The sequence below is a fragment of the Canis aureus genome, chromosome 38 (assembly GCF_053574225.1).
Source record: "Canis aureus isolate CA01 chromosome 38, VMU_Caureus_v.1.0, whole genome shotgun sequence".
Lineage (NCBI taxonomy): Eukaryota > Metazoa > Chordata > Mammalia > Carnivora > Canidae > Canis > Canis aureus.
In genome coordinates this window covers 3,561,639-3,585,211 of record NC_135648.1, presented here as the reverse complement: position 1 = coordinate 3,585,211, position 23,573 = coordinate 3,561,639, and the positions used below count along the sequence as shown (strand labels likewise).

The following is a 23,573-nucleotide window of genomic DNA, read 5'->3' as shown; positions in this document are numbered from 1 at the left end:
CTAGAATATTGCTCACTATGGAGAAAGCTTAGTTTCAAAGTGAGTGTGACTTTTGACATTGACAGGAGACAGGGGATCTTAAAATTTCCAGTAGACTGCTGGGTTCCTCCTTGTACTCTGCTAGTCAGTGAGCCACAGTACCATAGAGCAAAGGTGGCTGGGTTACAACCTCAGTACTGACAGTAACCACCCAGGTGACCATGAGCAAGTTCATTTGCCTTTCCAGGTGCTGAGTTCCTCATCCATAACCAGAAGTTTGGATCAGATGAGTTCTGAGACCTGGGATTTCTGTATTTTGACCTCCCAACCCCATCCCATCACCCCAACATTTAAGACTCTTTCTCTAAGCGTAGAACCTTCCTCTCCTTCATCCTAAACTTGGCCAGGCAAGTGACTTATTGTTTAGCACATGACTATCGTCATCTCTCAAAATCCACTGCAAGCTCTCAAGGACAGTGAAACTTCTCAGCTGTGGCCCCTAATCTGATGGTGACAGCATTACGGGAGGAAGTAATTTCTCCCAACCCAAACCAATTGAGCTGTGATTGCAGGCAAGATGATTTCAAGGAGCTGCCCGTGAAGATAACGGGGAGATTCCTGCCGCTTCTGTTAATCACCAACACTTCACGCACTGATGCGCTAATAAGTATAGTCACACTTAATCAGGGCCGACAGCCTCCTCCTCCTGGGGCCAGGAGGAAAAGACAGGAGGGCGACATCCACTCCACAGGAGAGGTCAAGAGGCCGTGCAAGAGGCAAGAGGCCTTGCAAATGAATACTATCATTATACCTCCCCAAGGAGGGGAAACAGGATGCCGTGGTGTTAGGAAATGTCTCCACTGGATGCTCTGGGCGAGGGAAAGACCCACTGCCAGCCTTCCGTTCTCGCAGTCGTCTGCACGATGCTGGGACAGACACCACACTTCCACAGACACAGGCCGCCAACAATCCTGGCAATCCTTCCCAGTCACACAGGACTTGGTCCTGAAGATCCATCCGATCACCTCACACAGGACAACCTGCATTCCTGAGATGCCTTTCATCTTACTTGCTGGCTGGGGAAGCTCAAGTCCAGAGGCTTCTTTTGTGACTTTCCTGTAACAGGGTTTAGTGGCCAAAGCTCCTGGGTGAGGAGATGGGAAGCCCAGTTCTAAGGTCAGTGGGCCCTGGGGACTCACTGTGTGACCAATGGTAGCTACTCCCTCGGGCCCTCTCCTTCCCCAACTACACAACAGAGTCGATATTGACCTACACAGATAGTGAGAGAAAAAAGGAAAATTGAGGTCAGAGTGACTTGGGTCATTGAGAGTTGAGGAGCTCTCCATACCCAAATGACAAGTGCTGTAGACTGTCATCGCAAATAGGTTGTTGGAGACCAAAGCTACTCCTTATTATGCAAATTCCTGATGGAAAAGAGTAAAGTGGAGTGGTTAAGAGTCAGACTCTCCGGGTTCAGTTCCACTCATTATGACTTATGTCCCTTAAACGTCTGTTTTCCGGTCTGTAAAACGAAGAGCGTGAGAGTACCTACCTCCCACACCTGCCTCAGGCACGAAACAAGGTAACTCACGCGGAGAGTTCAGAAGAGTCACAGGCACATAGCAGGGAACCGAAACAGAGGACTCCATATGAAGCGAGAACTGGAGTAACCCAGAGTCCTAGAGGGCTAGCAGGTGGTATGCAACCTTCCTGCCATCTCTGGCTAGCTAGCTCCTGATGGGAGCCTTAGAGGACAACCGCACTGGCCACGGGCGTGAGCCACCTGTGTGAGGATCCAGATACGGAATCACGATCGTGCCGGAGTGAGGCACAGGGGCCCTCCAGCAGGAAGGTGGAGACCCCTCACCCATCCTGTCAGCCCACAGGAGAGACAACCCTGCTCCCCAGCGGGGAGGTAAGGGCGACAGCCACCTTAGGAGCCTGGCATGGGGAACGCGTCATGGGTCCGCACACAGGGGCCATGGCGTGGTCTGAACAGCTACACCCAAAGCCCTGACGCAGCGTGGCGCTCCTCTGAGGTTTTTCTACACTATGATCAACGAGAAGGCTCTGGAGAACATCTAGGCCTTCTGGCTGCCAGTCCAGAGATCCCCCTTGTCGACCTCCAACTATCCCCAAACATCCCTGCAGGACATTTGCCCGGGGCACACAGTCCCTCTCCCCTGCCCTCCTCACTTCAGAAGTATTCCTCTGTGACCGGCCAATTAAAACTCTTTCCCAAGTTAACTGTCTCCTCAGACCCAGAGTGCCTTACAAGATGGTAAGTCTAACCAGGAGAAGTGTGCGAAACCTTTGCAGGCAGGCCCCCCACCTCCCCAGGTCTGCTGGCTTTCCCTGCACCACTCACTCGTCTCTACTGGCTGGGAATCCAGCCCTTCCACCCCATAGCTCAGCAGCAGCGGGGCTCACAGGCCAGGCTGTCTGGGCACCGTTCCTTCAGCGGCATGGCTGCAGGCCAGCAAAGGGCCTGAGAACCCACTCTTCCCAGAGCTACAGTCTCAGCAGGTGAGGGGAAAGGCGACACGGGAAATAGAAGAGCCAGAGATCCGAATTAGCTCCGAGAGCCAGGAGACGGGGAGCAAGCTGAATTGATAGGGCGCCGGGTGACCGTCACTCCTTTGTCACTGGGTAAAAAGAACTTAATTCTGTGCTTTGAGTTGGAGGTCAGAGAGAGTTCCAGTGGGTGCTGCCCCCCGACTCGGGTTGCCCCCACTGTGCTCGATCTGAAGGCAAACCAAATACCCTTTACCTAGGTCTTGCCGCTCAGAGTGCTTTCGTTCCGCACGTCTCGCGGACGCTAGCCAGCGCCTATTCACGGGACCGTGGGCAGGTGGTTTCGGCTCTCCGAGCTTCCATTGACTCATCTGAGACACGGGGGGTGAAACTTAACTTGTCTTCACTCCGTCACAGAGGTTTTATAAGGATCAAGTAAGATGAAATACTAAAGTACTTGGTAAACGATAACGTGCCATTTGTGGCTGTCATAAATCCCCAGGCCCACGTGGTCCGGGCCCCGGACGGACCTGGCGTCAGCTGGACAGCTGGGCCACTCAAAGTGAATTAAAAGGGGATTGTAATTTTTGGTTGCACCTGTCAAAGCACATTACAGATGATCCAGTTCTTAACTCTCAGGGACGCTTTGCATTTCCCAGATCCCCTGCATCTTGCAAAGCTGTGGAAGAGCCTCTCAGCATCCCAAGCCTTACGTGCTCATCCGCAGCCCCTCTGGCTCTTCTCTCTCTCCCACTGCCTCCTCCTCTCCGATACGAAGCTCAGCTTAGCCCCACTTACACACTTTGCACCCCGCTGTGCTGTATTACCTAGCAGTGAAGTCTGGCAACTTGCACATTCCTTTCTACCTTTCCAGTTCTAGCTCCTTCCATGCAAATTCCATGATTTGCATTAAAAGGCCTGGGAACAGGTGACCATGGGCACCAATCTCCATAGAGGAAGCAGCTAAATCAGCAAAGTAGGATCCTCCTTATGAAGACAAGGTGGGTGGGTGGGTGGGTGGACTGGACGCATATATTGGTAAACCTGGACCCTGTCACGTATTATTCTTCTTATGCCCACTTGACAAGGTGCCTACAAATCTATTAAAGATGCTTTACGGTAGATGATGTCACACAGCATCCAGGAAGGGGTACGCAGGAAGGAATTCGGAAGTCGTCCTCACAGAAAGCTGCGCTCGGTGGGTCTGTGACCAGGACGGCAGACCTGAATGGAATCTCAGAGGCACAAATAAAGCGTTTTCCAAATCCCTTCTCCGGGGAAAATAGTTCGCAGGGTATTACAGAGATTACATGGCAAAAGCACGATTCCGTGGCTGAATCAGTGCGCGAAACGCTGGGTTAAGCAGAGTTAAAGGGGTTTCTTGAACTTTAAGACTTCCAAGCAAATTCAAAGATAGTTTTAACGTGGAACAGATCGGATGGTAAATATTTCACAAGAGACATTTTAAGAAACTCTGCTTTTGACTCTCTTCCTTGTTTTACAGACAAGGGAGCTGAGACCCACAGGGGACAGTGACCCACATAACATGCCTCAGGGCTCTCGTGGTGGGCGCGCGCGGAGGGGGTGACCCCAGGTTTCTAACCCCAGTTTTGTGCTAAATTCCTGGAGAAGTGATAGAAAAAGCCACCTGCCCAACTGCCAAAGTTGCATTTCCTCAAGCATCAAGGTTACCTTCCCCAAAATAACCACCCAGGGCCACCAGCCTCGCAGCCGGAGTCCACACTCCACTCCACGTGTCATGATTTGTAGGCCCCCAATCGATATACAAACTCATGACGAAAGGTCACTCAAGTCAACAGCCGTGCTTCTTGCCTACCACACGCCAAGGTGAGCATCGCTCCTGGGGCGATCCACCTGTCCCGCTCCAGAGCCCTCATCCCATGGTGGAGACCTCTCCAGGTGTATGCATGTCAGAGGAAAATAAAAAAATGACCGATGACTGCCCCTTTACCTTCTTCTTGGATTTAAAGACGTTACACCTGAAGATGTTGCTGGCGCCATCTCGAGCGATGTAGCTGAAGATCTTCAGGTCTTGGGAATCGTGAGAGACGTAGAAGATCCTATGGGAAGAGTAACAGAAAAAGGCATCAAAGATGGCATTAGGTTCGAATCTCCTACAAGGAAACCTGTGTGTAAGGACGCGCCGAGGACGGCGCTCACGGCTTCCTGTGAAGCCACAAGCAGGCGGCACTGTCAACAGGCCCCAGGAACAACCTGGCGACTTGCATCCCAGGATCTAGCGGGCCCACCTGGTCCCACGCACGTTGGGCCGCCACTTAGCGGAGAGAGGAGGGGATCTGCAGTCATAGCGGCCACTTTGCCACTGAGGGTCCCCAGCAGGGTTACCGGGAGGCCGAAATAACGAGTGAAGTACCTTCATACTTTCACCAACACGGTTCCTCAAGAGCCTTGTAACCGAGATGGTCGCCGAGGACCCCAAGAGCCCAGGAGGGACACCCGGAAGGGAAGTGGATACGGAGGACGGTCCTGGCAAGAAAGCCCAGGTCCCCTTGGGGACCGCGTGTCTCTGCCCGCCGTGGTGGGGGGAACTCATGTCAGGACACCTCGTGTGTCCACTGGCTGTGAATGATGCAGGTACAAGGTGGCCCTGCTTGTTTAAGGTGGCTTCCAGGAAAGGGACATGGAAGGGACGGCCAACCACGGTTCCTCAGCACCTGCTGCCTGAGGACCCCGCCCCCGGCAGTCCTTTGAGACTGTCCCTCGCCGAACGTCTCGGAAGCTTCTCCAGCCTATGGTGCCCCCCACTGAATCAGCGTCCTGGTGATCCTCCGGCAGACAAGGCCTGGACGACGGGCCCGGATCCATGCAAGCTGCAAGTGGGAGCAGCCTGGGCCCCCCTGCCTGGTCCTGGTGGCCGTCCGTGCGACACGGCCTCGAGACGTGGTTCCGTGCCCCCTCCACAGTACCGCCGCCCACAGATCCTCCTTTTTCACCCAGAGTTTTGCAACCGCCTGGCGTCTCTCCCTGCTTCCCAGCGCCCCTGTGGCCAACCCGTTCTCCTCCTTGCCAGTAAAATGGTATTTTTAAAGCCACAAACTACATCTCACTATTTCCCCTCTAGAAACTTCTCAAAGGCTCCCTACTGCCCTCAGCATAAAGTCCTAACTCCTGGGCACAGCTGCCTTCCCGCTTCCGTCTCTCCCCAGAGTCCTGGCCTACATACACCTGCCGCTGCCACCGCGGTGACGCGCCCTTGGAATCCATCAGGACTCGGTTCAGAGGCGCCTTCCTGCCCCCCAATAGGAGCTGCTGCACCCCCTGGGCTCCCCATGACCACAGCACAGCCCTTGCACCGTGATGTTTACGCTGGGGCTCCCTGAAGGAAAGAGGACCACGTCCTGGTGTCCCCAGTGCCAGCACGGTAATCGGCCCACGGAAGATTCCTAACGCCAGCTGAGGAGGGAAGGAGGCATCGTGCTGTCATTAGTGAGCACCCGAGACGTCGGTCTGTCTGGTTTTTCACTGCTCCCCTCCGCCCCTGGGCCCGAGGAAGTAAGGTCAGTTAGTTCAGCTGAATCATACCTAAAACTCCTTCCATTTTCGAGTTTTTTGATTATCACACTATGCCCCAGGGAACAAGACCTGGATTGAAAACAGGACAGAGCGGATATGAAAGAGTGGCAGGCCCACAGGACGGACGGACACGGCAGGCAGCCAGGAAGGGCAGCGAGCGGAGGTTGACTTTCCCTTGGTGGACAAAGCACCTTTCCAGCAAATGTGAGGCCAGCTGGCGTGCGGACACAGGCCCCGTGGACCGGGGCTCTTTGGAGATGGCTCTGCGACCCAATGTGTCATTATTAAAGATAAATAACCAAAAAAAAAAAAAAAAAAAAAAGATAAATAACCTCCAACCAAAAAAGTCAGCAAGTTGGAGATTTAGAGAAGTGTCCACCCACAGAATCAAGTGGTAGAAAGTTTTGTCATGTGACCTCATTCACCAACAAATTAATCATCCAACCGAGTAAGGCCGCAGGTCCCAAATTCCAGATTGAGACACATGTTCTGAGAACCCTTATTTCTCCATACCCTGGTTTTCCTAAGAACTGTGACTGTGTGTGTCGGGGGTGAGGCAGGAGAGGAAGCTAAGACGAGCGCTCCAGTGACTAAGGAAAGCCTTTTCCCCTTCTTCATCTTCAAGCCTGGTGCAGTCCTGACCCTGCTTCCAGAAAGTATCACAATTTCCTGCTTTCAGTCCAATTATCAAAGGTGGGATACCAGAGCGGTTCACTGTATGGTGAGATGGTAGTAACAATGATTACTAAGGTTTTGTGAAGTTTTGCTCCCTTTTCACATTTCTTCAGATTTCTTGTTTTTACTTTAAAACACGCATAGGATTGTAATTTTCACCTGCTAATGGAATGGTTATGCTTTAAAGCTATAGCAAGAGACTTTTCTTTTTTTTTCTTCTTTTTTATATTTATTTATTTATGATAGACAGAGAGAGAGAGAGAGAGAGGGGCAGAGACACAGGCAGAGGGACAAGCAGGCTCCATGCCGGGAGCCCGACGTGGGACTCGATCCCGGGTCTCCAGGATGGCGCCCTGGGCCAAAGGCAGGCACCAAACCGCTGCGCCACCCAAGGATCCCCACAAGAGACTTTTCTAAGGGTTGTTCCATCAATGACTGAAATAGAAACAGGATCCTGGAGAAACTGCATGTGGAGCTTATCACAGAATTCAGGCTGACGGAGCGATGAAGAACCACCAGGCCCACCACCAACACCCTCTTCACCTTGACTATTAATCTAAAGTAAACTTGTTTCTCTCAAGAGCACAGGAGTTAAAATAGAATATTGCAAAGACACCTTGCGTGGTCATCAGGTCTGGACCCAACCCGGCGTCCCCGTCGCTCAGGATCTGTTGGCGACAGACAACTCACTCCCTGGTAGAGCACCCCCTCTTCGGGACCTTCTCATTACTTGGCAATTCTCGCTTACGTTGATTCAGGATCTACCCACAGGAATGCAGCAGAGGGAGATGGTTGAAAAGTGCTGGCCCGGGTGTGGGACAGACCCAGATCTTAGGCCCGGGCTCGGCCACTTACTGGTGGGAGATCCTGGTCGTCATTTCCCTGTGGTTCTTGGCCAGCAACACGAGGACGATCATAGTGCTGTACCTCACCCTCAGGGTCTGGAGAACGAATGCACGCAGCGAGAGGAGCTTATAGCAGCAAGGGGTCCGCGAACAGTCAACGCTCTTATTACTCCACACCACTGCCCTACTTCCACCCTTCGGGGCCTTAGAGGATAAAGCTAATCCTTCTTCCAAAGGGCAACCCCTTGAGTATTTGGAAACCACTGCCATCCTTCTATTTACTCCCCTCGCTGTTAAGCTGACATGTTACTCCTTCTTTTCGAAGTTCTCACACGGACCCATTTCCATCACTCACTGCTCCAGCACTTGCACTGGGGGCCATGGGTGAGAAAGATCTGGGCTCAAGTGTTAGCATTTTCCACTTCCCAGCTGTTGACCTCAGGCCAACTCCTCCATTGACGTAACCCCCTTCTCCCTCATTTAATAGGAACATTAACAATCTCTTCGCAGTACTAAGTATTAAAACACTCCCCCACACACACATTTAACACAATGCCCAGCACATGGCGGGGTTGCTTGCCCCAGTCAACAGGAGTTCCCTCTTCCTTGTCAACCTTTTCTGCACATACCCAACTCTCCAGTGACTCTTTCCAATGCCACAGAACTAAGTCATGTTCCTGGCATCTTTGATTGTGTTTTTTTTTTTTTTTAATGTAGTTATAACATCTCACTGCTGCCGCACACTGTGGTCAACCTAGATGCTCAGAGCCGATCTGCACGACTGCTCCCGGGGCAGGTTTCCTAAGTGTACCTGGATGGTCCGTCGTTAGGACTGGCTCCTAGTGATCCTACTCCCTCTTCCAAGCTCTCACGGACCATCCGCTTAATGATCTCTTCTACAAGTTCACTAGTGTGTGATCCCTGGACCCAGATTTTCCTCCTTCCCAAAAAGTGGGATGGATGTTTCATTCTGGCCATCTTCTCACATCCTCATTGTGACTTATGGTGGTAGAATCTCATTAGGACCCCAAGACCCAAGTGCCCGAGGCCCAGATACACTTAAGGGAGGGACACCTGTTTCCTCATGATTTTTAAACATTGGGTTTTCTTTTTTAAAACTTTTTATTTATGAGAGAGAGAGAGAGCGCGCGCACGAGCATGAGCATGCTCAAGCACGAGCAGGAGGGAGGGGTAGAGGAAGAGGGAGAAGCAGATCCCCCACTGAGCAGAGAGCCTGATGCAGGACTCAATCCCAGGACCTTGGGATCATGACCTGAGCCAAAGGCAGACACTTCACTGACTGAGCCACCCAGATGCCCCTAAACATTCTGTGCTTTAAGTCACCCATGTTCTGGTGTTTCTAGTTTGAAGATCAGATAATCCTCTACTGAAGAGAGAGAGAGAGAGAAATGGAATCCACAGATGTAGAGTGAGGCTTAGGAACTTCTCCGTGTCCCGTACTACTGTCCCCTGTGGGATTTCTCTCATCCTCAGCCTTTTCCAAGGGCCCACTGCACCCAAAGCATAGCTCGGTCCATCGTGGCTGCTCCTTTGTGCTCACACTTGCTTTTAACCTCTGTTGCACTGTGTACTTTTTAAGGAACACTATATAAAAATACGGGTAGCCGCATGATTTTTCTCCATGGGCTTACATTTTTGGGACCAACTGGAATCACTTATGTTGTACTTCTGTCCTCAAGTGCTCATCCTTTACTGCCTCTCAGTCTCCAGCCCACTGTCACCATCCTTCTCTCTGGATATGATGACCTCTAAAACAGCAGGGTCACCCCCCTACCCAACCTGCTGTTAGGGCTCTGTCCTGCTGTCATCTCCCTGGGCACTGCCTGCCGGCTTTGGAACCTACTGGCTACAGAGAAGGTGAAAAGTCATGAGCAAGGATTCCCGAGTCTACATACATGCTCCCCCCATGCAAGACCCACAGATGTGGAGTCCCACACAAGGGCCCCGCACCTTGTCCTGCTCACAGCCTGCTGGCCGCCTGCCACGGCTCAAAGCGTGGAATCCCAGAGCAGAGGGTCTAGACCCGGCATCAGGACCACGGGCAGTTTTTTTCCTGTTCTCCCAATCCTTGGAATGAGAATAAAAATATCTTCCAGGGCGGTTGTAAAGTTCTGGGAAGGGCAAAGAGAGTGGGTGAGACAGTGGATGGGCAAATAGACTGTACCCCATGATGTGCTGTACAAATACTTTTAAACTGTGAACCTGCAAGTGGAAGAACAAAGAGAAATCATCACTGTTCCCCCCAATGTCACCATCTCTCTGGAGGGTGAGAGAGGGGGTGTCTCCAGCCAGAAGGCAGCACAGATTTTCCTCTTGATGCCCCAAAGGTATGGGTATTATTCCTAACCCAAGAGACACCCCACCAGGACAGAGAGAAATGAACTATGACTGGAAAGATAAGCTACCAAGTAACTTGCAAATGGCAGAGACAAAATCCAGTGGGATCTTCTTTAAAAAAAAAGATTTTTGAGTAATCGTCACACCCAGTGTGGGGCTCGAACCTATAACCCTGAGATCAAGAGTCCCATGCTCCACCAGCTGAGCCAGCCAGGCCCCCCCCAGCAGGGTCTTCTCAAGGCCAGACCTTGAGGAAAGAACAAAACACACTGTGACAAGCACTATGGACTGACGCCAGGCCCGCCCCGCTGCATCAGACCAGCTGAGGACGGTGCAGCCGTGAAGGCCTGGTCCTGGGAAGACCCAGGGTGACTCTTGCCCCCAGGAGCAAGGACTCCCCTAGGAAGCTCAGCCACCCTCCTCCAAATGAATGTGTTAACCTCCGAGGGCTTGGGGGCAGTTTTGTGTGGGGTGGTAGTTTGGAGGGGGCCCGATGGGCTCTGCTAGCAGAACCACACAAGGATGCAGAGCAGTGAGCTCCCCCCCGCAGCCCCGGCGCCTGGCCTGAGCGCAGGTGCCTTCCTCTGCCCAGCAGCCCCGCCGCGATCACACGCTTCCACACCTCTGTCCCTGGTCGGCACACTTTTTCCATGCTTCTTATTTTTAATTCAATCTTTAGATAAAATTGACCTTCGTGGTGATCATTTTTCTCTCTTATTATTGCTTTGGTCTGATTATCTTTTCGTCCCGCTGAATTCCCCGGGGCTCTTTATCACGTCAGCTGGTTCTCTTCTATTACAAATTCCTTCAGTTTCTGTCTTCTTCAGCCCTCGCTGTAGCCATTCTCAATGTGAGGCCTGCCTCCCCCAAATGCTTCCTCGGGCTGCTATCTGGCATGGGGGGATGGGGATGAGCTCATGAAATGGTCCCCCAGGCCCTGGTGGATCTGGTCTGCTTACTTCACAGCCGTCCCAGGCGCTGGGACACACCGTCCACGTTCTGTGCGTCCTCACAGGCCTGCACCCCAACGGCGCAGCCTGGGGGAGCCAGGGGCCCGGGCTAGGAGACACCTCGAAGGGCTGGCAAGCCCATCCATTCAACTGCAGGCGGAGAAATGCAAACATGGAGCCCTTCCTAAGGTTTCCTTCAAGGGATAAAAGTATACAAATGTCTAAATTGCTCCTGTGATCTACGGTAGACATAGGGTAAGAGATGGGCAATCAACTGAGTTTTAAAATCTAGTGTGAGGGACGCCTGGGTGGCTCAGTGGTTGAGCATCTGCCTTCAGCTCAGGGCATGATCCCGGGGTCCTGAGATCGAGTCCCATATCCGGATCCCCGTGAGGAGTCTGCTCCTCCCTCTGCCTCTCTGCGTGTCTCTCATGAATGAGTAAATAAATCTTAAAAATAAATAAATAAATAAATAAATAAATAAATAAATAAATAAATAAATAAATAAATAAAATCTAGTGCGAGTCAGGAGAACACACATTTCTCTTCTGCTAGTCCAGTTAAGGCGGCCCCACGGCCTATCTCAGTCAGGTACGAGCTCATACCACGGCTATTCTTTCCTATGTCCCCCCTAAAATCTCCCCTGCTATACATGAGTCAACCACAAAGCATCACACAGCGCTTTCTAAACGCCGAGCGCTGCGATAAGCTAATTTCCTCTTGTTCGGTACTTGACATGCAGGCTGACACCAGGCCAGCAACCCTCGGCCAAAATCCCCTCGGAGGCTTCAAGGCTAACGTCTCTCCCATGCTGGCAAATTCCCCCAAATAGTTGCCACCTGCTGTCGGCGTTCAGAAACCAAAGGTTGGGGGCGCCTCGGTGGCTCAGTCGGTTAAGCATCCGCCTTCAGCTCAAATCATGATCCTGGGGTCTTGGGATCGAGCCCCAGTCGGGCTCCCTGCTCAGCGGGGAGTCTGCTCCTCCCCTTCCTTTTGTGTGCACATGTGCTCTCTCTCTGTCCCTCAAATAAATCAAATCTTAAAAAACAAAACAAGCTTTAGGCAGGCCACCAATTCTTTCTCTCCCCGATCTCGCGTCTGTTAGCTGAGTTTGCACATTCGGCGTGTTCATGTCTTCTGGGGTCAGCTTGTCCTTCCCCTTCTGAGGACACTCAAGCTTCCTGAAGAAACCGCTCTCCTTCCAGAGCCAGAGAGCAGAGCGAAAAGGAGGGGAGTCCTCCCCTTCTCCGTGAACAACGGATCCTCTTGCTTTCAAGACAGGAAACACCTCCCTTCTTCAATGGTATGTGCAGACATGGGTTAGGCACCTGTCTTCCCAAAGCAAAAGAAATCATGATCCAAAGTTCACACTCTTCCTTCCCATGTCTCTACGTACCCTGAGGTCCCTGTGATTTCCTACAACAACAAGGGTGACAGAGCCACAAAGCCTCAGTGGAGGCTACTTCAAGCCACTTAAGACCCAACCCATAGTGCCCTCAACTGCAAAATGGCACGAGAAGAGGTTCATGGGATGGTCACGTGTATCAAGTATCAAATGAAAGGACTTATGCATCATGCCTGGCTCAAAAAATCTTCACCAAATTGATCAGAGTATTTGCTAATCTGCTGTGTGTCCCCCATGTGCCAGGCGATGCTCTAATTGCTTTATATATAAAAAGTCATTGAACCCTCACAGCAGCTCATGAGGTAGGTGCTAGGACTATCACCCTTCTAGAGAGGAGGGAACAGAAGGGTTGCTCAACTTCTCAAGATCACACAGCCAGCTAGTCGGTTTGTCACCTAGGGCTGTCATCATAAATGACCACATCTGGATGGTTTAAAACAACCAAAATTTAATCTCTCACAGTTGGGGCGGTCGGCGGGGCAGAAATCAAGGTGTTGGCAAAGTTGGCTCCTCCTCTGAGGGAGGGTCCCTTCCATGCCTCTCTCCTGGCTTCCGGTGGCTGCCGGCGATCCTGGGGGCTCTCTGGCTTCCCACTGCACCACATCTGCTGCCCCAGGGCTTCATGCCCCCACACCCCGACTTTGTGCATCCTCTGTGTTTCCCTCTCCAAATCCCCTCTTGTTATAAGGACATCAGTAGGGAGATTGGGGGCCCACCCTGGCGCACTATGACCTCACCTTGTCTGTATTACATCCACAAAGCCCCTCTTGCCAAATAAGGTCACGGTCACGGGTATCAAGGGTGACCCCTTGGACTGATCTTTTCGAGCAGACAATTCGACCCACTATAGTCTCTGGGCCAGAGTCTGAACCTCAGCTGTTAGCCAGGTTCCTAACTCCTACATTGTCTGCTTGTCCACTTAGCTGATTACTAACCGTCACACATCATCTGAATATTACGTTGTCCTATTAGTAGTGTTATCTTTCTACCCAGCTAGAAGATGGTGGTATGGCACACTGATGCCACCTAGGAACTCTGCGTTTCCTTACTCTATTTTCCCAAGGCCTTGAGGCCTTCATTGGTTCTCTGGTTGCCTATAAATTCATCCTCACGTGGGTAAGATGGTCAGTGGACACTCGGGGGAGAGGTGCTCGGTTTCTCTGCTATCCCCGATTACCCACCTTCCAACCAAGTTTCTTCAAATAGACCAACCCAGGGATACTATAAATGCTCATCCTAGTTCTTCCAAAGGCAGTCCTCAAATGACCCATCGGGAGCTTCCTGGGATCCTCCCCACGACCCACTCTGTCCTCTGCTCTCATCTCCTCCCCACCATCACTTGCTCAGCACGTGGGAACCCCGTGTGCCTGATGGGAAATGAGGAGAGGGCACCCACTCCCCTTCCCCGGGGCTCAGAGTACCCGGCTGGCACGACCAGGTGCTTCTCTTTCTCTGATTGCTCTGACCTGCTCGTCTGATTCCACATCAGAGCAGGTCTGAATCTCAGCTCATTGAAGGCGCTTCCTTCTCAGGACTTGAGGACCAGAGAATGTGGGGTCGGGGCAGGTGTCAACAACCCTACCTCTCACACACACCCCAGGACAACGTGTCCTACCACAGCTCCCTCCGTATCAAGATCTAATGTCTTTTTTTTTTTTTTTTTTAATTATATGGAACCATGGATCTTTACTTCCAGCCCACAAACATCATGGAACAGAATGGGGTGGAAGAACTGACATACACTCGATCTCATTTCAATTTCCAATCACTTTTTAAAAAAGATTTCAGAGAGAGAGGGGGGGAGAGAGAACGAGCACAAGCATGTGCACATGAGCAGGGGAGGGGCAGAGGGAGAAGCAGACTCCCCAAGGAGCAGGGAGCCCAAGTGGGGGCTCGATCCCAGGACCTTGAGATCATGACCTGAGCCAAAAGCAGACGCTTCACTGACTGAGCCACCCAGGCGCCCTCCAGTCACTTTTTAATAGTCTTCGGTTTTCCCTTTGGAAGTGTGGGGAAGGGGCAGGATGGGAGGCTGGAGGAAGCCAGGTCCAAGGGTGGGGGGATGGGGGAAGGTGGGAAGGGAAGAAGGTCCTGGCTTGAGGAGTCTTTCTTCCTGCTGTGCTGCTGCAAGCTCTTCCCCTCCTCGGTCTCCCCACTACCCAGGGCAGCTGCTGAGGGATCTCCTCACTACCCCAGGGCACTTGGGGTGGAGGGTAGCGTGGCCTGATTTCATTCCAAGACATGCATTCCTCCTCTACCCACTCCCTCCCCTCTCCACCCCAGACTGTCTTGGGGGGCAGAACAGAGCCTGGTCCACAGCCGGTCCTGCAGGGGCGCAGAGGGCTCGGCAGCAAGTGAGCACAGGCCGTGAGCAGAGCTCCAGCCCTGGGGACACTCCAGGAGGGGCGCTCAGGGGACCTGCTGTCTTGAGCAGCACCTTGAATGCCTGGGAGGTGGCAGGGGTGGGGGGGATGCATCAGGCCGGGTCCTGGCAGGAAACAGATAATTGGATTCATCCGAGGTGCGCTTACTAAGGAGCTACTTACAAAGGTGAGGGCAGAGAGCAGCGAGGGGGGGGCAGCGTGGTTCCGAGGGACCCCAGGCCCGAGGAGCCGGGTAATGGGCGGCTGGCTGCCAGCACCTGGAGGCTGAGCCACGGGCCACCGTCGGGAGCCCTTGTGACGCTCGGGACACACAGCCGGCTTCTGCGGGCACTCAGCCTGGTGGGGAGCAGGTCTAGACGAGCAAAGGAAAGCTAGCCATCAGACAGAGGTGGGGACAATATTCCTTGCAGGGGAAGCTGCACCCAGAAAGGCAGACAGTCAAAAAAAAAAAAGGTGGGGGGGCGCCTGGGTGGCTCAGTGAGTTTAGCATCTGACTCTTGGTTTCAGCCCAGGTCATGACTGAGCTGTGTTGGGCTCTGCACCGAGTGTGGAACCTGCTGGGGAACCTCTCTCCTCCTCCATCTGCCCCTTCCCACTTGCACACATGCTACCCCCCCAAAAAAAAGCACAGTCACAAAATAGCAGAGTGTACTTTTGGCATCAGGAAAGCAGCACATACAGGGGACCAGGAGGTGAGAGCCCAGGGAGGTCAGGACCTGTTGCGCGGAGCCCAGCCGTCACCTGCGTGCCCAGGGCACTGGTCGGGGCCCACGCAGGGGCAGGGGACTGACATGTTGGCGGTCAGGGCGGTGTGAGGATGGACTGCAGGAGGACACGAGCAGGAGACGGGAGGCCAGAGAGGCTACTGCAATACGGAAGGTGTGGGGGGAGAGGTATCTGGACCGGGGGCTTTGCAGGCAGAAGGACTGGACTCCAATGTCTGTCTCGCTGCTTCCAATTTTAAGTCCCTGGGTGAGTCTCCTAATTGTCAAGTTCCATTTTCTCATCTGCAGACACAAACGGTCATGGGAACTAGCCTGGGTGAGGCAGGTGCCAAGCACAGGGCAGGGTGATGGACACGGCCTGCTCTTACACAGTGCACCGGCTGTGCAACCAGGCCGACGGGCCCGAAGTCCAGGCAGGAAAAGCCGAAGGTCTACCTAGGGCGGCGGCAGTAGTGCTGGGTTGCAGGACGTGCATTTCTCTGGACGTGAGGGTGAGGAGGGGGGACCTGGGGGACTTGGCTGCTGGAGTGGGGGCACTGAACGCCAACCAGCTCAAGGGCCGCAGAAGCACGAGAAGCTGAGGGCACAGGGATGTGCTGTGGGTTCTGCACATGTCACACTGACGGGCCACCAGGGCACTCGGAGGGCCTGGTGGCGAGACCACGGAGAGAAGGGATGGTGGGGGCACAGACTCCACGGCCCCCAGGACACAGAGGGCGGCTGTGGCGTGGGAAGCAGGAGCAGGGAGGACGTAAGAGATGCGGCTGTTAGCAGAGAGGAGTCGCGGGGCGGCGGGGGGGGGGGGGGGGGGGACAAAATAAAACTGAACCAGCAGAAGACCAGGAGACAGAGGAGGAATGCCGGAGGAGGGCCTCCAGGAGGCGGTGGAGGTTTTGGACGCAACCACCCTGCGGGCCTGGTCAGGAAAGGACAGGATAAGAGGCCGGCTTCACTTCGGGAGCACCTTTTCTTTTTAGGATGGCAAAACTGGAGCCTATTTATAGGCTTAAAAAAAAAGAAAGAAAAAAAAAAAGAAACAAATAGCCTCCAGATCTGGGGGGAAATAGAGGGAAAATGAGGTCTCAAGACCCAGACCAGACGGTGGGGCCTGGGGTCCGGGGCCCGCAGGGAGGAGGCTCCCAGGGCCAGGCCTGCTGCCCAGGCTTGTCCCCTCTCCCTTGGAGGCGGGGTGTCCCGGTGGCCTCCGTGTGCATAGGAGTCTGTGGCCGAGGCAAGGGCTCCGTGAGAGGTTTCTTCTTCTCCCTTCTTCTTCTCTTTTTTTTTTTTTTTTCCAGTCAAGCATCCCGGTAAAGCAGAGGCTGATTTAACTGCTCCCACCTGCGCTTTACCTGCCGGTTAATTCCTTCCCTCTGTGTAGGGCGAGGACACCTGCCAGAGGGGGACCTGGACGCAAAGGACAGCACGTGCAGCCAGAAAAAGTCCAGAAAAGTCCACTGCAGTCTTCTAGGAGCAGAGATGTGTGCGGATTCATCCTGGGCTCACGGCCCCAGGGGCGGGGCTCCTGGAAATCCCGGGGGGAGGCCCGGCCAGGGCCACTGGGGGTTCTCCTGGGACCGGGTTTCTGAGCTCCTCTCTTAGACGCAGCCTGTCAGACTCCTCTCAGCTATGGCATCTGACGGGCTTAATTGTTTCCTTAGGGCTTTGTCCTTCCCATCAGTGAACAAAGGCGATTGGCAGGGATTTGGGTTTAGCTCTTGATATTTAAAACAAAACACCACCACACCAATAAAACTTACAAAGAGAGATGTTTGTGTTTACGTGTGTGCACATGCATGCCCATGTGTGTGCACACGCATATGTATATTTTCATCAGCGCTTGGGTGTCAGGGTAGCAGAGCAGGTCAGACCACTGGCCGACTGCCTGGGGGCCACTCCAGGAAGGAAACGCACCTACGATACCCCCCCCTCCAGCAGTCGGGACCCCCCAACGACGAAGTGCTAATGGGCCACAATGAGCAGCGACGAGCTCACGTGCAGGTGGCACCCAAGAGAGATTCTCTTCTGAGGCTATTCTTGTTCTTCCCCTCCCAAACCCCCCCTTTTTTTGAGGCCGCTGTTAAAACCAAGATGAACACATCCACTGTTTATTATGGTTTCATTTCTCCCACCCGCCCTCGGGCGGTTATGAATTATCAGCAAAAAAGTGCAACAAACTGGACGAGACATAGAGTTAAAGGTCAAGACAACGCTCGGAAAAAGAGGACTGGCCCGTCCAGCAAGGAGCTGACTGTGCAGCAGCAACAGGACAGGGCTGGCATCTCCGGCCAACTTGAGGAAGGAGGGAGTATATTTTTAAAGGTGACCTTGCTTTGTGGTTAATCCCACAGCACAAAGAGAGGTTTGGCCTGGTCCCTGAGCGGCACTTAGCAAGGTCACGTGACCTCTTGTGTGCTCCCAACTCAATGCTGCCTTTTGAATAGTCACCTGTGTGCTGGTCACTATCTCCTATTAGAACATATATTCTCGGGACCCCTGGGTGGCTTAGTGGTTGAGCGTCTGCCTTCAGCCCAGGGTGTGATCCTGGAGACCCGGGATCGAGCCTCACATTGGGCTCCTTGCAGGGAGCCTGCTTCTCCCTCTGCTGTGTCTCTGCCTCTCTGTGTGTGTCTCTCATGAATAAAATCTTAAAATATATATATATTTTTTCTTGATTATTAAGGTTCACATTTTTTATCCCCTCCCCAAATACCTTTACACATGAGTGGCATTCAGTGCTCAACAAATGCCTGCAGACTGGTTGGTTGGTTCATCCATCCATCCATCCATCCCATCAAATCCTAGGTAAAAGTCCACAGAATAAATGTACCCCCATCCTGAGAATTTTGCAAAGATTTAACAAGAAAACAATCTGACTTAATAAATATGTATTGAGCACAATTATGTGCAAGACAGCAGTCGATAGGACATAAAGATGAGTAAGAGTAGCTCCTACTATAAACCAGAAGACAGATAAATACCCACAGTACTGGGATGAACTTAAGGACTATATAGCCCTGGGGTCCAAGGAAGAAATGGAAATCAGATCTCCACCGAGGGAGCGGGGTTGAAAGCAGGAGAGGGACAACTGGGTGGGCTCAGTGGTTGAGCGTCTGCTTTCATTTCAGGTCATGATCCTAGGGTTCCGGGATGGAGTCCCGCATCGGGCTCCCTGCTTCTCCCTCTGCCTGTGTCTCTGCCTTTCTCTGTGTCTCTCATGAATAAATAAATAACATCTTTTTTTTTTAAGCAGGAAAGAATTCCTGGTAGATGTAGTATTTAAAATAAACCTTAGAATTCTTTTTTTTTTTAAACCTTAGAATTCTTATTCAAAAACTTGACAGACGGGTTACCAAACCCAGCAGATTTGACCAATGATGGTTTGATCACGTCTGCCACCAGGCATTGGGAAAGGCTGACACTCCCCCACAGCTGCTCTCAGGGTCTCCCAATTAAGGGTGTGGACACTTGCAGACAACTCAGCTTTTCTCATCCCTTATTTCCTGAACCCTATGGATAACCTTTGGGGGGCCTCCCAGTCATCCTCCTCTCCATGGTCGGAGGTCCATGCTAGCAGGAAAGCAGCCCAGGCTCACAACTGGCTGGACCCTTCCTAGCAGTTGGGCATCATCATCTTCCTAACCATGCCAAGATGCAAGAGGGAGCCAAGAGGGCTTCCCAGCCAGGATCAAGGGGCAGGGCAGGACACAGAGCGTCTAGACAGGTGCGTGGTGTAGAATGCCCAAGTGACCACCATGGGATGAGCTGGGACAGAGTCTGACTACAATCCTGGAGGCTATTAGGGCTGGTCAGACAAGGGTTATGGTTCCAGACCAAGAGCAGTCTTTACTTGCCTTTGGAGTTCAGACTGGTCGCCCAATGGCCCTTCCATCCCAGTGTCAAACACAGACCCTATACCAACGCTCCCGCATCCATGTGAATCCCAAAACACCTACAGTACCAGAGAGACTCCTCCTATGCAAATCCTCTCCCTTTATGTGATCTGAAACCCACCGATACAAGATTGGTTTGTTTTAAAGACCATGGCTCCTCTAAACAAGATGCAAATGCCTCTTGGGCTGACAAAATAAACTCCACTAATCATTCAAACATTAAGTGATTAAGCAAGCTAGATTCTTTTTCCCCCTACTGGAGGACATCCAATGATAAACCTTCCCGGCTTGAGAAGCAAAATATTCAAGATAACTAAACGATTATTGGCACCAGTGGATCTTAGCTTGGAGATGATAAATCACAGGACTCAGTGGTACACGAAGCGCCCACAAATTCAAAATTCTGCAAGTATGTCCATGAATGTACTGTTCCAGGAAGAAGAACCAGTTTTATCAGATTCTCAGTAGTGTTCGTGTCATGCTTCTGAGAATCAGACCTTCCTATGGATGCCCAGGCCAGTGTCTACCTGGTGGTAGGGCAAGGAGTCAAGGGAAGCAGTGCTGGTTTTATCTTGCATACACTCTCTCATCTGAGCCTCTTCAATACTTTGCAAATTCCCTTTCTGGACTCCCTTTATGCACGTAAGGAGGAAAAAATGAAACAGTAATGGAATTTCAAAGTAAGCAGTCACTTAGATGTAGAACTGGGACCAGGCCTGGTTTATCTGTTCCCCTGGTTCTTTCTCCACAGGTGACTCTGCACCAACCGCCCCCGCCCCCCGCCCTGGGTAGACAGTGTTTAATTACATGAAGTTTTCTAATGCTGGCCTAATTGGAGTTTCCATCGTTCGAGTAAAAGATGTCCTCTAAGGCCTGGCACAGATACCCCGATCTGGAGGTTTAACTTTGATCATTCTGGTGGCTCTTGGGTTTTCTGCTGTACGTTGTTATCTCTTCACTACCCACCAGCTTTGCAATTCAGGCCACCAATAAAATAAGGAAGCTTAAAGGCCGTTTGAAAGGAACATTTTAGGACAAATGAGGGGATCCAGCCTGCCCTCACTTTGTCACATAGTATGTATGGAGCACCCACTCCGTAGGAAGGACCCTTCCAGGCCCCTGGGATACAGTAGTGCACAAAATACATGTGGTTCTTGCCTTCACGCCGTGATACAATTTTCTATTCTTGTGCCATGATTGAATTTAATCATCAAGTGGGATTCACCAGAGGCAGACAGCCCTTGGAAAAGGCAGATGTAAAATTACCAAAGATTCAAGTAGGGCTCACTGGACGGGCCCCTCCCACTACCCTCCTTAAACTTGGTATTTCTCCCTCATTTCTGCTGTGTAAAGATGGTCACCAGTCTGAATGGTCCAGACCTAAAATAGCCCACAGACTGAGCCCCGTCTATGCTTCCAACTGCTGTCAGCCCTGTGGTCGGGTCTGCCCTATGTCCTGATCACTGGGCAATCTCTCCCCCGTCCACCTGCCTGCATCTCTCTGCATGTGGGGCGTTGCTCTAAAACCCTTCTGTCAACTGTCACTCTGGAACTGAGAGTCGAAGGCGTCACGGGGGGGCTGTAAGCAGAGGTGTGGAAGGAAGTCCTTGGTATAGGACTGCGAGAAAAACAGGCTCATTGTAGAACTCTGTGCAGAATCACAGCAAACCGGATCTTGGAAAAACATCAGCGTGTTTGCATATTTGCATATGGAACGGCACTAGAGGAAACAGGGGTTGAAGGAAGAACATTTGACGTCTTCCTTTCTAAAGCTTCTTCACCACCTTATTTTTAGGGACAAGCATGAATTATTTGGTCATTTGAAAACAACTGCCTCAACCACATTCCTCTGAACACTTCCTGAAAACAGTCACGGAGAGAAGCTGGCACCGTGGGGACCTTGCAGAGACCAGCTATGCCTCATGTGTCTCTGCATCCACACGGGGCACGTCGTGACCTCCGAGTGGAAGAGACAGACAGGAGCAAGGACCGAGGAGGAGGTAGGTCTTGGACGTGAATGTGTGCATGTGACACGGAGCCCTGAGGCCGCGCAGGAATGATCGGGAGTGATGGGTCAGCAGGCCCTCGGGGGGACTCACAGTGCATCCCATGTGGTATTAAAAATTATTTTTAAATTTTTATTAATATCTAATATTTCTAAAAAATTTTTAAATATTTTTATTTGAGAAGTGGGGGAGAGAGAGAGAGCGCGCACGTACACATGGGAGGGAGGGGTAAAGGGGGGAGGAGAAACAGATTCCCCACTGAGCAGGGAGCCTGACACAGGGCTCCATCCAGGACCCCGGGATCATGACCTGAACCGAAGGCAGGTGCTTAACCGATTGAGCCACCCAGGGGCCCCGCACCCCATGCCTTTACCGAGACTTCGAGCTCCAGGGACTGTGCCCAGCCCACGAAGGGGCGTGCAGACTGAAGTGCAGAACCTGCTTCCGAGGAAAGGTAAAGGATGGGAACAGATAAAGAAGGCATCAGACTAACGAAGGATTGAAAGCAATAGAAAGGCAGGCAGGAAAACCGAAATAAGAGGAGAAAGGAGGGGCGGCGGGTGTGGAGCTGCGGGGCCTGCACCAGCAGGCAGAGCAAGTGGTCTCCGCCAAGCGGTGGAAACCAGAGTCAGACCTCGATGACCTGCAGGGTGACGGGCCTGGGCCCTGGGAGGGAGCCAAGGGTTGGCAGCTGTGTCCTTGCATGGGGCAGGTGATCTCAGGGTAGGCGGGGGAGATGGGGAGGCTGGGGAAGGAAGGGCTGGCCACAGCCCACGGTGGGGACACAAGTGACACTGGGTCCAGAACACAGGAGGGCAGGGCCCAGAGCCACGGGGGGCAAGGCCACAGGAGATGGGGGTCACCGAGCAAGAGGGAGGTGTACACAGCTCACAGGTAGAAGCGGGTGAGCAGGATGTGGCCCCTAGTGGAATTCATGCCAGGGGTGAATAAGGGACCGTGGAGGGCTGCTGAATAAGGGCTGCTCCGCGGTCCCTTATTCACCCCTGGGGAGCTGAAGCCAGAGCATGAATGATTCACTCTTTCCTCTCTCAGTTCCTAAGCCCCTCCATGCGTAAAATTGGGTAATTCCCACTCATGCATATGTATGAAGAGGCAGCGCCTATGGAAGGTTCTGGCAGTAGAGGGAATAAGAGCATCATCTCTGTGCGACACATGACTCACGGAGGTGACGGCCACTCCCATCCCCCAGACAGGCTGGCCCAGGAAAGACAGGAGAAGCCTGGGAAAGATCCACAGGCCGGGCTGCCGCCAGGTCCCTGGTGACCATCTAGCAGGGGCCCCTCCAGCACCTCCCGTGCGGAGACCTGGAGGAGGTTCAATGTTACAGACACACGGAAGATCCAGACAGTCACCCTGACCCTTGTCCGTCATGGGGCACACATGAGAGCTCGGTGCGTGAGCTCCAGGGCTGCTCATCCTCCTCTGACCTCCCGCGACTCGGGTACCTGGGCCCCCTGCCATACTCCCATGGTGATGGAGCTAAGGGAACGCGTGCCGGGGTTTGAGGTGGGGACTCGGGCGTCTGGAGGTTTGAAGGGAGGGAGTCTAGAGCGAGCAATCGTCTCCATCGGGGAGGTCTTGGTCTGACTTTGCAGGGACAGCCTGGATGTTGGAGAGCCACCCTTAGGCATCCTGAGAGCTTTTTTGGCTCTACAAAACCGCAGTGCAAGTAATTGCTACCCCGTCTATCTTCTCTCCTAATTATGGGACTCTACCTGTATATTACAGGTTAGGGTAGTATCTGATTCCATTAAAAAATAATGCTTAAAAATAATGTGCATCTTTAAAACCTTCTATTTTAATCCCCACGGGACCTCATCCTTCTGCCTTCATAGGGCCACTATCATTGCTTTTAAAAATGTAAAGTTGTTTGACTCCACTGCTAATTTCCAATTTGTGGCACCGCGGTTCTCCTTTCTTTCCCCACCAAGAGACTGGCGGACTCTGACCCCTCCCTCCCGTGAACCTGCTCCTGTAGGAGTCACCATATGTTCCATCTGCTTCTTCCTGCCTTTATGCTCTTTACCGGTGGATGCTCTTTTCATTTATTTGCAAGTCTTTAGAAGTGCTGCCTAGGGTTTTTTTTTTTCTCTACCCCACTTTCATAAAATCAAAGTATGAGAGGATACTTCCTAAGCTTTGGCACTTAAAAAAAAATATGAACGGTTAAGATTTATTTACTTTCAGAAAGAGAGAGAGCGAGAGATCATGGGCTCGTGTGGGGGGAGGGACAGAAGGAGAGAATCTTCAAGCAGACTCCCCCTAA

The 23,573-nt window shown here is 52.3% G+C and overlaps 1 protein-coding gene across 14 annotated transcripts in view; it reads right to left on the bottom strand.

The window, feature by feature from the left end:
- NOS1AP (nitric oxide synthase 1 adaptor protein) overlaps positions 1-23,573 on the bottom strand; it is a 277,936-nt gene that overhangs the window by 38,808 nt on the left and 215,555 nt on the right. For all 14 annotated transcript variants that reach the window (XM_077887281.1, XM_077887279.1, XM_077887282.1 and 11 more), the window contains one exon: positions 4,466-4,574. In XM_077887281.1, the coding sequence (XP_077743407.1) occupies positions 4,466-4,574 (109 nt within the window). The remainder of the gene's footprint in view (positions 1-4,465; positions 4,575-23,573) is intronic.